The 15,510-nt window shown below is 40.1% G+C and overlaps 1 protein-coding gene across 2 annotated transcripts in view; it reads left to right on the top strand.

Moving 5' to 3' along the window:
* The window catches only part of grik5 (glutamate receptor, ionotropic, kainate 5), a 138,057-nt gene that overhangs the window by 90,819 nt on the left and 31,728 nt on the right, over positions 1 to 15,510 (top strand). For both annotated transcript variants that reach the window (XM_084727179.1, XM_084727178.1), the window contains exons 8-12: positions 3,841 to 4,019; positions 7,290 to 7,343; positions 8,103 to 8,261; positions 9,282 to 9,434; positions 12,871 to 12,975. In XM_084727179.1, the coding sequence (XP_084583305.1) occupies positions 3,841 to 4,019; positions 7,290 to 7,343; positions 8,103 to 8,261; positions 9,282 to 9,434; positions 12,871 to 12,975 (650 nt within the window). The remainder of the gene's footprint in view (positions 1 to 3,840; positions 4,020 to 7,289; positions 7,344 to 8,102; positions 8,262 to 9,281; positions 9,435 to 12,870; positions 12,976 to 15,510) is intronic.

The following is a 15,510-nucleotide window of genomic DNA, read 5'->3' as shown; positions in this document are numbered from 1 at the left end:
GTTTACCCCAGTGTAGGGTGGTGTGTTCAAGTGAAGTAGACATTCTCTCTTTTTTGTCAGTGAGGCGAGTAATGTGTGAAGTCACACATTTCATTGACACCCACTGTGCACGCATCCTAATTAAGTAACGTATTTAGAAACTGGTCATTTTTGCAACAGCATGTTAATGGCATTAATCTAATTTGTCGCTCTTTAGCCCGCGCAAGTAGCAGTTCATAGATATTCTGTTAAATGAGAGTGAGTCAGAGATTTTGGGTCATTTCCGACGTATCCTTCCCTCGCTATGCCTGGGTCACAACGTGCTATCTGAGCCTAATTCCATTATGCAGTTTTCATGAGATGGATGAGGTTAAGGACAGCGAGACGGAGAGACTGAGCACAAGGAGGAGGAGACAGTGGCGGCGTGAGAGGGAGATGGATAAAGACAGAGAGAGGTAACTAGAGCACGGGGCGAAGACGAGAGACACGGAGAGGTTAGAGCTTATGTGTGAGAGAGGGAATATGTGAAAGAAGGAGAGGAGGAGAGGAAGCTGTAAAGTGCATTGATTTTTTCCCCTCCTTCCTCAAACTAATTAAAGTTTTGGCCTGGTTCAGTGATTACCCCACTGCTTACAGAGGCTTTCTCCTGCTGAAGGGCTCTGTGCGCTACCTCTCCTTTCCTCCTCTCCTCCCTCTCCCCTTTCCCTCTGTCCCCCAGATGCCTGCCCCACCACTTATTTACATAGCTAGGGGTGCTTTACTATGGAATTACAATTAGCAAGCAGCAGGGTAGACTTTCTAGTAAAGGCTCATTCCACACACCATGTCAAGTGATTCTTGACTGCCATTGGTTATACTCATTTTTGAGAGGAATTCGCTTGAAGTGGGAGAATTGTCTCAAGTACTGTATTTCAGTCTTTCTGCTCCTGCAGTTTCCTGCTCCTCGTTCTGTCCATCCCGTCAGTTTGCAGAATTCTTGCAGCTCCAGTTTTGTTATTTGATCTAAGAGATATAGTTTGTACTTTTTGAAGTAGGTTTGTACCTATCTATTACCTCCAGTAATATTTTGGAGAAGCAGACAGGAGCCCTGGTGTAGGAAGCAAAGCAATGAAATGCTGTGGACAATGTCAGCAGCAAAACATATTTCTGTCCGTGTTTCCCGCCCACTGGACCAGCAACACCCGTGTTCTGCGAGGTAAAATTACAGATTTTGACATGGAGTTTTAATAGTTTAGAGAGAGCAGTATCAGAAAAGTCTGTCTGACAGCAGAGTAAAGCTGTGAAAATACTCTAAATATAGGGCACACTTAAGCTGTTTTATTTTTGATTTGTTTGATTTTTGAGAGTGATATTTTTTAGGTGAGATGTTTTTCTTTATACATTTTGCTGCTGAGCTTGTTCACAGCAGTATATTGCTTAGCTTTTGTGCTGGTATCTTCTGTCTGCTTCTCCTAACTGGGGACTTGCCGACCACCATCTACTATAGGTAATAAGTACCTCATACAACCCCATTTTAGATAATCCAAACTATCCCTTTAAGGTTTTCAATTTTTTTGAACATTGCATGCTATTTTATTCATACATACATCATTATATATACATGCAGCCATTAAAGAACTGAAAGGCAGTTATTGATGGATGAGACAACAGACACAAAGTGAATTACAAAGCACTCAAAGAGTGCCTACCTGTGCCAAGGCTTCACAACATTCTAAATTTATTATTCTATTAATAGAAAATGTTTAGAAATTTGTCATGCTGATTGGTTGATGGGAGCCATACATTTTGGAGGACGCTTAAAACCTATCTGGGTTGGGGTGCCCTGGTAGCTCACATGGTAGAGTTAACGCCCCAAGTACTGAGGCCCTGGTTTAATTCCAGCCTGTGGCCCTTTGCTGCATGTCAACCCCTTTCTGTCTTTCTCCCCTGCCCTGTCAATCTTCAGCTATACTATCAAATAAAGGCACAAAACATCAATCTGGGAATATGTGGGCTTTGTATGAAGATTCAGACTTGCAAACACTAAGTTATGCAGACTGAGTTATATTTTATCGTGCTGCTGTAGCTCCATACATGGCTAAAATGTCATCAGGTTTTGCCATACCATTGGTACTTTATATGTGCACCTGTTACCTTGTTGCATTTGCAAGGTGCATTCATATGTTATGAAAATGTAAAGATCTGTGTGTATGATGTGGTACATGAAATCTTAAACTTTAAAACACGTGGCCTGTATGCGTCTTATCACGCCATTGTGTTTTGGTTTAAGTTCTTAATTTGTCATATACGCAGCAGTTACAGCGAAGCAGTGAAGTTCTTGCTCACAGGCTCCATTCCAACAATGCTCATACAAAGTGTACAAAAGAAAATCACACAAGTAAAATGAGAGATGAGAAAAAGAGACTTTAAGTCAGCGACATGAATAGTGCAGAAGATTGTCTTTGTATCTATACCTCAGTATGTCAGTAGGTGTGATGAAAAAAATAATTCAAGATGGGAGAAACTCTGTCCAGCTGTAAATAGATGTAATCTGAAAGATTGATGTAGAGTCAAAAGAATCCAGAGGAAGAACTCTGTGTCTCACTGTCCAGGTGTTATGAGCAAAATGTAAAGTAGAAGTGGAGGAAATTATAGATTCTTAGATTCATCGCATTTCTCTCTTGAAAGATTATGAATCAATGCAGAAAAGTCAATAAACAGTAATTTATACCACATTTCTCGACATAATGATCACCTGCAACAGTTTTGTAAGACAGGCTGTATGTTTCTTATGGATGAACCACTTGGATAGTGAAACATAGCAGACATAAACATGTGAGTCATGCTTATGTTCTAAACTAAGCAGCTCCTTGAGTTTTGGTGAGGATGACTGAGCGTGAGAAACAGCAGATGAGTACAATCCAACCGTCACCCCCTGGCTCAAAAGCTTAAAATTTTGATACATCAAGATGCATCAAGAATCATTTTATAATCTCAACAGAACCCGCTGAATCGGAATTGAATCGTTAGGTGCAGATAGATTCCCACCCCTGATATAAAGTGCTTTATAGATGACCACATTGTGGTGCTATCTACAGTACAAACCAATCACTTGCTCAACAAACAATGATGAAACGCACAATCAAACTGATGGATCAGTTGTTTTAAGTGGAGCATATATAATGAGAATAACATGGGCTCAAGAACTGACCCCTGAGGCACCCCGCAGGTTAGCATAAGGATCACAGAAGGGAAACCTTGTTGTTAGCTGGCATTAAAAAACACTTCTGGTTAGATAAATATGAGGAAAACCAGGATAGTGCTACACCAGATATTCCAACCCATTTTTCCAGCTGATCAGTTAGGACAGCAATTATATCAAAGGCCAGAGACAAATCTAAAAGAACTTACATGGCAAATTCCCCGTGGTCTAGTTGCGCGAGAATATCATTCATGACCCTTAGCAACAGCAGCACTATCTACAGCACAAACTAATCAGTTGTTCCTGGCACACAGCCTAACTCCTCTTCAACTAACAAAATCTGTCAAGTTCATTTTGGGATATTCTGCTAACTAGCAGAGAAACAAACATATGGTACTGAATGCAAACCTCCTTGGTGGAGGTCATAATAGATAGAAATAAGTCCCGCCGAGAGATGCAGTGAATGCTTACCGTAGATTCCATATTAAATTATGTTTCATTTCAGTGGGGATGTAGACAAACCATCGATCATGTTTTGCAAAACGGCACAAATATATGGCCGTCCGGGAATAAATTGAGATTTTCACAGGTCCTGCAAAGCTCACATTTTGGAAATATGAGTTGTGTCTACTGATACAGACATTGATATGCGGCTCGGCTCTGCTTTGGCTCTGCCTCAGGCCTGCTGAGATTGGAGGAACTGGTTCGTCGCTTTCTCATCTCCCGGGAGACGCTGTCAATCAGGATGCTGGATGACAACCTGGACCCTACTCCGCTGCTGAAGGAGATCCGTGACGACAAAGTGGCCACCATCATCATTGACGCCAATGCCTCTGTCTCCTATCTCATCCTCAAGAAGGTCAGCTCTCACACATCAATATATTCCTCTGAGCCGCCCACACACGTGCAGGATGTGAAGTTACTCTTCTATACAGTAGACACAGTTACACTCTGGGATTTGTGCTTTTCTCTTTAATGTACCCACCTGGGAGATTCAGGTTACAGTCATGAAGGGCATGCAGAGTTTACTATCTATAAAATAATAAAACAACTCAGGGTACAGCAGGCTACACAACAGAATTAACATGTATTTTTATGTTTTCTACCCTCCAGGGAAGAGGGAACAATATTTATTCACGTCTGCCAGCAACATTCGAACAAGAAAAAATGATTTGGCGAAAATTATGAGAATTGCTTCATCGACAAAGTGGCCGCCATCGTCATTGATGCCAGTGTTTCTGTTTCATATCTTAGTCCAGGCATTTTACCAAAAGTGTGGGTCAACCTCACACACATTGCAAGTTAAACAAACAAACTGTCCTCAATGTCTTCTGAATGAGAGAAAAAACATTGTATGAAGTGAAAGCTTCGAAAATTTCCTAAATATGTTCTTACATAAAATGCCTTTTTTTTAGTACAGGCATTTTGTGAAAAAATAGGAGTGAACCTCAGAAAAAAAAATGCAACAGAACATCTAACAAATATTTATTGCTCATAAACGTCTCCTTTATAACAAATAAACAGTTCTAAGAGATCCAAGTGGTGGTTCAAAGGTGTTTCTTAACCATACCCTGGCACTGCTTCCCAATTTTAATTAATATTACCATATAAGTGTACTTATATACAAGGCATTATAAATTGGCAGTAAGCCATATAATGTTGGCACTGATTAACATAAATTTAAAACAAATTTATTTAAATTAAACACTTAAAATAGCACATTTATATTACCTCCAAAATATTCATGACTGCCAAATTGGCACTGATCGATATAATTGTTGGCAATGATGAACATAAACTTGTAAACTTTTTTTGTTTTTCCAAGCTATTGCAAGAAAATGAACCCACAAAGTTATTTTCTTCCACTCATGCATCTTCCTTTAGCTCTGCACGCACTGTACCGCATCCAGCTCATGTAAAACACAGTTTCTGGTGGATTGTGGACAGCACTGAACCTTTTGTGTGGGCATTAGACAGGAAGTTATGTATAAATACCTTTTTTAATAATGGCAAAGTGTGGCATAACTGATGTCAGTATTTTTTAATATTTGGATTTTTGACAGACTTTTGATATGTTATAAATACCATATTTATGAGGCTACAACAGTTTAAAGAGTCTCTGTTGCAATTTGTGTGGGTCATGTTGAATAATCCCTGTGCAGCCGAGTAGGTCAGCTTTCAATCATCAACACATTCCTCAGAAATGTTACTCTTATATACAGGAGACTCAGTAACGCTCTGGGATTTGCACTTTTTTCTCTAATGTAACCATCTGGGAGAGTGAGGTTACAGTCATAAAGACAGATTTACCATCTATAAAATAATAAAACAGCTCTCTCTCAGAGTCCCACAGGCTGCACAACAGAATTAACCTGTATTTTTACGGTCTCTGTCCTTCAGAGCTGCATAAGGAACGATTTTTATTCATGTCTACCAGCAACAGTTGAACACCAGAAAATTAATTGGCAAATATTCTCATAATAGATTAATCACTTAAATAATGTTTAGAGCAAAATTCCAAACATTTGCTGGTTCAGACTCTAAAATGTGAGAATTAACTGCTCCTCTTTATGGCATGTGATAAGAAGGTGATGTGATAGTTTTGGACTGAAAAAGGTCACCTTAGACTCATATGATGTTTTCCATTATTTTCTGACATGTCATAGATGAAATGGGAACAAAAATGCCATATTAATTGATAATGAAGCTTATAATTGCAGCCCCCCTTCAGACGACCTGTCTCGCAGTCCAAAGATTTAAAATTTCTAACGAATGCTAGCAAATGTTTGGTATTTTTTCTGGAAAGATCAGCCATGACTCCAAAGTGGCCACCTTCATCATTGACACCAACACTTGTCTCTTTACTCATCTTGAAGAAGGTCAGCTCTTACACATCAATACATTCTTCAGAGCCGTACCAGGGTTCAACATTAATGTTTTCTTAACACTTTGTGCAATTGTGTCAGAAACCGACTTGCCCAAAGTCAATTCTTACCTTCGCCTTTACTGATTGTTTTATTTATTGGTGGTTATCAAATAACAGCAGTGACAAAAGTTAATTGTTATGTTTAATCTGGAGCTGCAACATCTATAAAATATCAGAAAACAGTGAAGAATGTCTGTCTGAATTTTTCCAAAATCCAAGGTGATGCTTTTAAATGTATTCTTTTGTCTAAAATCCAAAGAGATTCAGTTAAATATGATGATAAACACTGAAAAGCTGTAAATTAAAAAAAATCCATATTTGAGACGCTGAAAACGGCATTTTCTGCCATTTTTGCATGAAAAATTATTTAAAAGATTATCATAACAGTTTAATAGTTTCTTTTTGCAAGTGAGTTACTAGATTTACTTGCCTGATATGGCATTTTATTTGCCCTGGCGAGCCTTTATTGTTGAGCCCTGCAGCCAAAGGATGTTCAGGATGTGAAGTTACTCTTATATATAGATATATTGTAGACACAATAAGAATCCTGGATTAAGCTTCTTTCTTTAATGTATCCATCCGGGAGATTCAGGTTACAGTGACGAAGGACAGGCGGCACTTACCATCTATAAAATAATAAAACAAGTCTCTCTCAGGGTCCCACAGGCTGCAGAACAGAATTAACATGTATTTTTACCTTCTCTGCCCTCCAGAGCTGCATAGGGAACAATGTTTATTCATGTCTGCCAGCAACAATCACTTACACTCTTAAGAAAGACTTTGACAAAAGAACATTTTGCTGGGATGCGGTGCAGATGTTACCCAGGCTTGTTCTGATTCATGGTACGGCCTGTAATGCCGATAGCCAGCGCAGTGAGTCACAGTTTGAATGCGTATGGGATGTTTTCGCTGGGCACATTGGAGCGGCTGTCCGCCCTCAGCGAAATGTCCTAGTGTTAGCCTGATGATGTAAAACTGTGATTAACGTATGCTCCCTCTCCTCCCCCATATTCTCTCCTACTTTGTCCCCCAACTGTCTCCTTTGCTCTCTGCCTCTCAATAACTCCCCTCTTTTGCCCTCTCCCTCTCTCCCTCCATCAATCTTTCTACATCTTCCCTCATTCACTCTTTCCACAATCTGTATCCCACCTGCCTCTTCTTTATTTTTCCCTCTCACCCTTTTTCTGTCTCTTTGTCCTACAGGCGTCAGAGCTGGGGATGACATCAGCATTTTACAAGTACATCCTCACCACAATGGTAAGAGCTCACCAGTTCTGCCTCCCATCCTCTCTTTGGACCTTCTGTGGCTCCATTTTCTCTCCCGCTCCTCCTCTTTTGTTCCTTTATGAGTGGTCGAAGGTACTAAGGAGGAGAAAGTGTGAGATAAAGGGAGAAAAGAGAGATGACAGAGAGAGAAAAAAGAGAGGGGCGATGAGGGATGAGGAGAGGGAAAGAGAGAGAAAAGATCGGAGAAATCAGCGTACTGTACAAAGATGTAGAGGTGCAGAGGAGGATGGTGAAAAAAAATAAAAAGGAAGAAAAAGGGGTCTGAGGTGAAGGTGATGACAGATATGATGTGCCCTTTTTCCTCTTCCACCCGCCACCTTCTCTACGCTTCCGGTGTTTTCATCTTCCCCTTTGATATACTCACCTCCTCCCCTTCTTCCATTTGAATTAACGTGTCACTTTATGCAGTGCACCTGATTTTTTTTTTTTTTTTATCCTCTCTTCACCCTCTCTACACGATCTGTTCTTGCGCTTTAGATGTCTTGTGTGTGTATATTTCTGTGAAGAGCTACCGGAGTCATTTCCATCAACCTCTCTTTGCCCTATATCACTGTTTTCCTCCTTTCCTAGCTGTCTATATTCTTTTTTCCCCCACCAGAGATTAGGTGTTGTCACTCCCTGTAGCCTCTCTTTTTCTTTTTCACACTCTTCTTTGCACAGTATTTTTCAAGATTTTATGCACTGTCAACAGTGTCACTCACCTGGATTTTCTGTCTACCTTTTTTCCAGGACTTCCCACTGCTGAGACTGGATGATATAGTGGATGAGCAGTCCAACATTGTTGGTTTCTCCATGTTTAACACCACCCATCCCTTCTATTTGGAGTTCATCAGAAGCCTCAACCTCTCCTGGAGGGAAGGCTGTGACCTAACGTACCCCGGCCCTGCGGTCAGTCTCACAGGCGCTTAACTATTAAAGGGATATTTTGGATTATTGGATCTGAGGTACCTATCCGTAGTCAGTGTATTACCTACAGTAGATAGCGTCAACTCACCTCCAGTTTGGAGAAGCAGAGAGGAGCACCAGCACATAAGCTAAGCAATGAACTGCTGTGGACAGGGTCAGCAACAAAAGGTGTTTTAGCCATGTAAAAAAAGGCCTACCTATATTTTCAGTGCTTTACTTTTCTGTCAGACAGCCTTTTCTGGCGGGAAACCACCATTATTTAAGCCAGATATTGCTCTCTCACATGCCACTAGCAGTGTTGCCAGATGTACGATAATTATCATATCTGTACCATAATTTAAACAACTGTGCATTACATAATCAGTAATTTTTTTTTCTTAAACAATGATCAGACAAGGCTGTTTGACAACAAAGTGGTGAAAATAATCATAAATATAGCCTGCATTTGAACTGATAATGTTTTTTTTTTTTAGGTGGGTCCTCTTGGCTAAAATACTTTTTGCTGTTGACCCTGTCCACAGCAGTACGTTGCTTATCTTCCGTGTTGGTGCTCTCTGCTTCTCCAAATCTACTGTAGCTAATACACTGAAGCACCTCATACAACCCCACATCAAATAATCCAAACTATCCGTTTAATGCATGTGCACGTTCAGGAGTAATTTTCAAAGCTTTGTTTGTACGCTACGTAACATTAAGCTACTTTATTCCTCACTCTGATTCATGGAGCAGTTAAAGAGATTCAGCTAGTCTTTTGCTTGTATTTAATGGGTATTGATGTATCCATCTGTGTTTCCTCCCCACTGGTTTACTCATTCCTCACATCTCTTCTCTCTCCCTCCTCTTATTTTCCCTCCATCCCTGTTAACCATTCCATCACTTCTCCTCGCTCCTCTCTCCTCATTGCAACTTCTCCCTCGACTCCTTGTCTTTGTTTCCGTCCCCCCTCTCCCCCCCCCCCCCCCCCACCGTATCTCTCTTGTTTCCTCTCTCCCCCTTCCGCAGCTCTCGTCAGCGCTGATGTTTGATGCGGTGCATGTGGTGGTGGGGGCGGTGAGGGAATTGAACCGCAGTCAGGAAATCGGAGTGAAGCCACTCAGCTGCACCTCACCTCAGATCTGGCAACACGGGACCAGTCTTATGAACTACCTGCGCATGGTAAACACTTGATAGATCGATTCTAAGATCACCTGCTGATACGCTCACACACTTGCATACATCATGAGAAACATCAAATATGAGCTTGATGTCTCAGCTTGACTAAATTTCTAATTATTTAAGTGATTCACATCCATTGAAGCATCTCACCTGTGTATTTGCTCAAAGTGTGATCATCAAGATGTTTCTTACTCTAGATTAAACATTAGTGAAAATAGTGAAAATGGCCATTACAGTTTCACAAAGCCTTGAAAGGGACATCTTCAATTGGCAACTATTTTGATCAGTAGGGTGATCAGGTTTCCCACTTTATCAGTGAGTGCACAGCATTTTTAGCCCTTGTACCTCTTCCTACATATTGAAACGATGTCCAGGATTTTGATTGGCTCTGCTTTTCAAAAGTCAAACCACTGCAGGACAGACGCTTTTATGAAATCTGAATTTTATCCAATGGCGGTGAAGAAAGCAAGAAAGGCTGCCATCATGGTGCTGTGTTTGATGTAAATCAAACTGTGCACACGTGGGTCAAGTGCAGGTTAACCTGTCACAGTCTCTGCTGCTGCCTACTTCGCCCAACGGGGGAAAATTGCGAGTCACCGGAAAGTCACAAGCAACGCAGGTTTAGGCAGAATATGATGGAGACTACCACAAAGTAAAGGAAAGGCAGCTACAGAAAAGACTGAGAGACAACTTATAGGTGGGTGAAGCTGGTGGAAGGCGTCGCAGTCTTTTTTTAAATGACTTTTGAGTTATTTTTCGATTTCACAAGGGGGGGAATACAACATGAAGTGACACGGCACATATGAGTCTCACAAATAATGTGTGACTCAAAAAATGAGCTGTGTCGATCTACAGATACATCGCCAAAGATGATTGCCACACAGATCAGGTAACAGCAACTGAAATAACTGGTGTCTACCACACTGTGCAGCACTCCCAATTATACAGGTTTATGCTTGCTGTATTTACCCAGTGTGAATGGGAAAAGTTGCACTCGAATACATATTTGTAAAGCCGTTCACACGCTAAAAGCCTAACCTGTAACCTGCATTGTCTACTGTGTGCTACTGAATTAACCAGTCGGCAAAACAGAGATGTTACGAGCCAAGTGGCAGAATAGAAAGTCTGCCACTGGGATCTGGTCACCCTATTGATAAACAATTACTCATTTGAGTCAGTTTTAAATTAAAAAAGCTTTAAAACATTTGCTGTTTTAGACCATAAAATGTGAGGATTTGCTGCTCTTCTTTATTGTACGTGATAATAAATTGAATCGTTGTGTCGTAGACTGAAAATCCTGCCTTGGACTCCTGGAAATTGTGTTATTTTTCAGTATTACCTGATATTTCATTGATGAAATGGAAAACCTGGCAGATTAATTGATAATGAAGGTAATCATTGCAGCCCTCCTTCTCTCTTGTTGGACCAACAACCCAAATATTTTCAGTTTCTAATGATATGAATCAGAGAAAAGCAGAGATTCTCACACTTGAGAATGTACAACTAGCAAATCTTTACTTGAAAAATGACTTAATCATTGAAAACGATTATCACTCATCAGAACTGTGGTTGATTAATCTTCTCTCGGTTGACTTATTGATTAATGACTACAATAGGACTATATTCTGTATCATCCTCATCTCATGTTTCATGTAACGTCTGTCTCTTGTTACTCTTTGTCATCTCCCATCTCTGGTCGTCTGTGTCTGTCTGTCTCATCGACGACCTGTTGTCAAGGCAGCCCGAGCCCCATCCCTCATTGCCTCCGTCCCACCGGCCCGACATCTGCCTTTGTTAGTCAACATCATGGTGTGCTCCATCTTCAGCACCGTGCCATTCATCATCATAGATCTCGCTAACTGTGCCAGCACCTGGGTTTTGGAGAGGCAGAGCTGAGCTGTGAGGTGCAGTTCTGAGTCTTATTAGGGAGCTGTTGACTCCTTCTGCTGCTCTATCTGAGCCTCTCTCGCTCAGTCAGCCACTAGTTGATCCAAAACTGATCATCCCTGTCTGGTCCAGCCACAGACACTTACTCTGTCTCTCTAGGTCTTTCTTCCTTTTTTTATTTCACCTTCTCTTTCCCCCATATCACTGTGAATAGTAGCTAATCGTGATGGATAATGAACAATGTTTTTAAATAGAAAATTGCTGGTATTTATTTCTCACTAATTGTTTCAGTTACACTTTATGATAACCATCATTGATAAGAGGGGAATTAATAGTTAATTTAATATTAATCTGCTGTTAACAAACATTAATATATTGTTCATAATGTTCATATACATCATTTATTAAGCGATTGAGAAGTTTTATAAACATAAGTTCCAAGTTAATAATAACAGATATGTTGAGAAACAACCAGTTCTTAAGTTTCATAATTTATTTGGGAGTCATATCAAATACTTAAAGGAGAAATCTGTGATATATTTACTGTAAAAAAATCATAAAATTAGAGATCAAGGATCAAAGTTAATACTTGTGTCTCAAATGTTAACACTGCAGCTGCAGTGTCACCTTTTCCTGTTCTGGGCTGGAGTAACTGTTTTTTTGTGCCAGTTTCACGTTAATTAGAGTTTAAATTAATGCTGAATGTTAACCGAATGAGTTAGTGTCTGTTTATGAGTTGTAAAAAGTCCTTGTTAATCTTGTAGAAGCCGCTGACGGTTAACGTGAGCAATATATTAATGGAGTCTGGCAGGCAGTAAGACAGGTAGCCGCTCCACGGTGTGTATTTTTGGAACAGGGGGTTCTTGTTTTCAGGATAACAGACTTGGCATTACACTGACAGACAACTGACAGTTAAAAACAGCTGATCAACTTACAGTGGAGGGTTCGACCTTGCTTGTTACTGTCTAATTATGATGTGCTTGTTTTGCGCTCGTGCAGAACTCCTGCAGCACTCAGAGCTTCTCCACGTCTGGGGAGGAGGAGACAGTGAGAAACAGTTCACCTCAACCATAGATCCTATATTGAATAGGATTTTAACATTTTAATATACTGTTCATGGCTCCAACTCACTATCTGTACTGCAGGACTCATTTTTGCTCGTGCAGTGGCTACAAATTGCTCCTTTAGTATAATATATAAAATGTTCTCATGTGCGCAAAAATAAACTGTAATTGTGATTGTCTCTTATCAGCTATTTTACAATATATAATGTAGAAACCTATTATTTTGTATTACACAAATAATTGATAAAATAAATTATAGCATCACCAATAATTGGATAACATAATTTTATTTCCGAACAGGGAAATAACTATTAATGTTATTAATTGTAAAAATCAATCAATTTACCTTTTATTAAACATGGTTATTACAAAGTGTTGCCATTGTTTCCACCTGCTCTCCTTTCAGTTTCTTATCTTTCCTCCTCCGCCTTTTCCTTTCCTCTCTCTCATGCTCCCCGACCTGACTCTCTCTGTCTGCCTGCCAGGTGGAGTACGATGGTCTGACAGGGCGTGTGGAGTTCAACAGCAAAGGTCAGAGGACGAACTACACCCTGCGGATCCTGGAGAAACACCGCGGAGGCCACAAAGAGGTCAGGAGTCACCTGTTATCATGCAGCAGCCAGGTCACGTCGCCCATAGGCTTTGGGTTAGTTACAGGTCGCCCGTCTGATTTCACAATGCCCGCGGAGGCGTTTAACACTGAGGTCAGCTGATAGCAGCCAAATATCTTTACTTTGTGAAGTTGGACGGCACTGTAGTGTAACCTGCCATCAGACGTGGGTCATGTAGTAGCTTTAAATATGTGTTCTTAGTTATTTTATCTGAATGCTATTGGAATACATTAGCTGCTTGTGTACTTCATCAATTTTATTTAATTTCATTGAACTGCTGCTAAATTTCATAGCGAGTTTGCAGTGTTGAGTACACTCTTAAGTATTGTTCTTAGTTCTAGGATGTGTTTTGATTTTTTTTCCTAGCCCCAGCAGGATGTTAACTTGATCTGACTGAAAAACATACAAAAATGGTATTTTATTAGTGGTTGATTTATTTTCTTCCCATGGCTACAAACAAACAACCTTCATTTGTAGGAATCAATGTTTGTAATTGGCCTCAAGCTCAGTACAGAGTGTACAGTTTGTGCACATAGATCTACATCATTGCTCATCCCAGATACAATACTGTATATAATATTTATAAGCACGCTTAATGGAGTTTATTTTTGTCTTTGTACGGAACTGGCTCGGGTCTTGGAGTTGACATAGACTAGACTAAAGTGGTCATGTTTCCTAGAACCTCTTGACCCCACAATTTAAAAATAATGACATGTTATTACATTGAAACGATTACTTCAGGTATACCTGATCATTTTCTGCATCTTCCTGCAGTTTCTTCGTATTGTTATTGTACATATTTACATCAGAGATCTGAGCAGTAGCCACAGTCAGTGAATCAGCTGGGATTAAGTTGCATTTAGGGCTTGGAAATAAATCAATGTTATCATCTACAGACTTAAAGTATCATGTTTTTGTTTATATAAATGGCTCTGACCAAACTTGGTTTAAAAACTTTAAAGTAGAAGTGATGTAAAACACAGATGGATTCATTGGCTCCAAATAGGAATTAAAATAAGATGTGAGCCTACACAGGGGTTATATTGGGCTGGGGTTGCTGGGACTCAGCTCTGGCACACACGCTTACGCTCTTTGACAGAGCTGAACGACGCTGCCTCCCCCTTTTGTTGACGCAGGTGTCAGTGTTCACAACTTTAATGAGAGGATGAATTAAAACTATCCTCACAAAAAGAGAAAAAGGAAACACAATGAAAGTGAAGTGCAGCAACAAGTCTGGATTCAGCAAATAACAGTAACTTTAAGTTGATATGTGAGCTTGCAGTGCAGCTCTCTCTCATCTGTCTGTCTGTCTTGCTGGGAAGTGCATCTCCTGGTCGGTCTGTGGCGTACTGAGCACTACAGACGTCACATCTCTCTGTAAATAATAACCATAAAGTAATCAGCCAAGCCATAGTATAAATAGCATCTTATATAAGAAAATGCATGTAAGGAAATCTGGAGGATCCAGCTGTATAGTTTTTATTTTTTTTACTATTTAGAGACATAAGGCTGCAGCCATGGCCTATAGACTTATGTTTACCTTGAATCAAAGTCAAAGTTAATTGTATAATATTGTGAAGAATGATTACCAGCAGCAGAGCCAAAGCTAAGCTGTTATATATAGCTGAGTATATGCTCTACGATTTCTTATTTGTGTCAATGTTAATATGCACTTATCTCTTCAATAAATATTGTTTGTTTATACTTAATTCTGTTCTGTTGAGATCGACTTAATGTTAGACCAACAGATAGAGCAAATTGTTTTAAATGAGGGAGGGTTATAGTGGGAGCCCCGGGGCTTCAGGTGTGACTGTGGCAATGGCAAAAGGTGTAGGGAGACAAATGTATAAACAGAATGTAAATTGCTCTGATATTTTTGATTTTGGATACAGAGTGAGTGCACTTGAGATATTTTATTGTCATCAGCTGTAGCTTTTTCCAACAACAGTATCTAGAATGACTTTTAGCTCTTTAGTGCTCAGAGCAGAGGATTGTCTTTCATTTTCAAACAGTATCTATCAAATTTTCTAGTCTACGCACACACACATGCACCTATGGTAACCTTGGAAACCCTGAAACCACAGATCCTCCCCACCTAACAAATCCCGATTTAACCCCTGGGCCTACATGTGTTTTGGGAGGAGTGGCCTGCCCCATAATGCAGGTTATTCAGTACACATAATGTGATTCATTCTGGACTTAGACAAGGGTTTGGATAAGGCATCTCAATAGTTTTTCTTTGGCAGTAAACATGACGTATCTAAATATTATTGCAATAGTCAGTGTAGCACAGGCCATGTCAGTACATTTGCATATAGCAGCAACAGACAAACACACCGGCGCAGATCATGCAGCAGAGGGGGCTTTTGTATAACAACAATGTCAGCTGAGCTTGTGTTGCAGTATGAAGTTCCACAAAGCATTTCCCACATCAAAGCTACTACTCTGGTTATTTGACTTGAATGAGGCTTAAGCTTCACACAATTTCTCTTGACAGTCTGTCAATATTACAAT

Source organism: Lutjanus erythropterus, chromosome 9 (assembly GCF_056507025.1).
Source record: "Lutjanus erythropterus isolate fLutEry1 chromosome 9, fLutEry1.hap2, whole genome shotgun sequence".
Lineage (NCBI taxonomy): Eukaryota > Metazoa > Chordata > Actinopteri > Lutjaniformes > Lutjanidae > Lutjanus > Lutjanus erythropterus.
The sequence above is the reverse complement of the archived record's forward strand: the minus strand, read 5'-3'. Positions and strand labels throughout refer to the sequence as shown.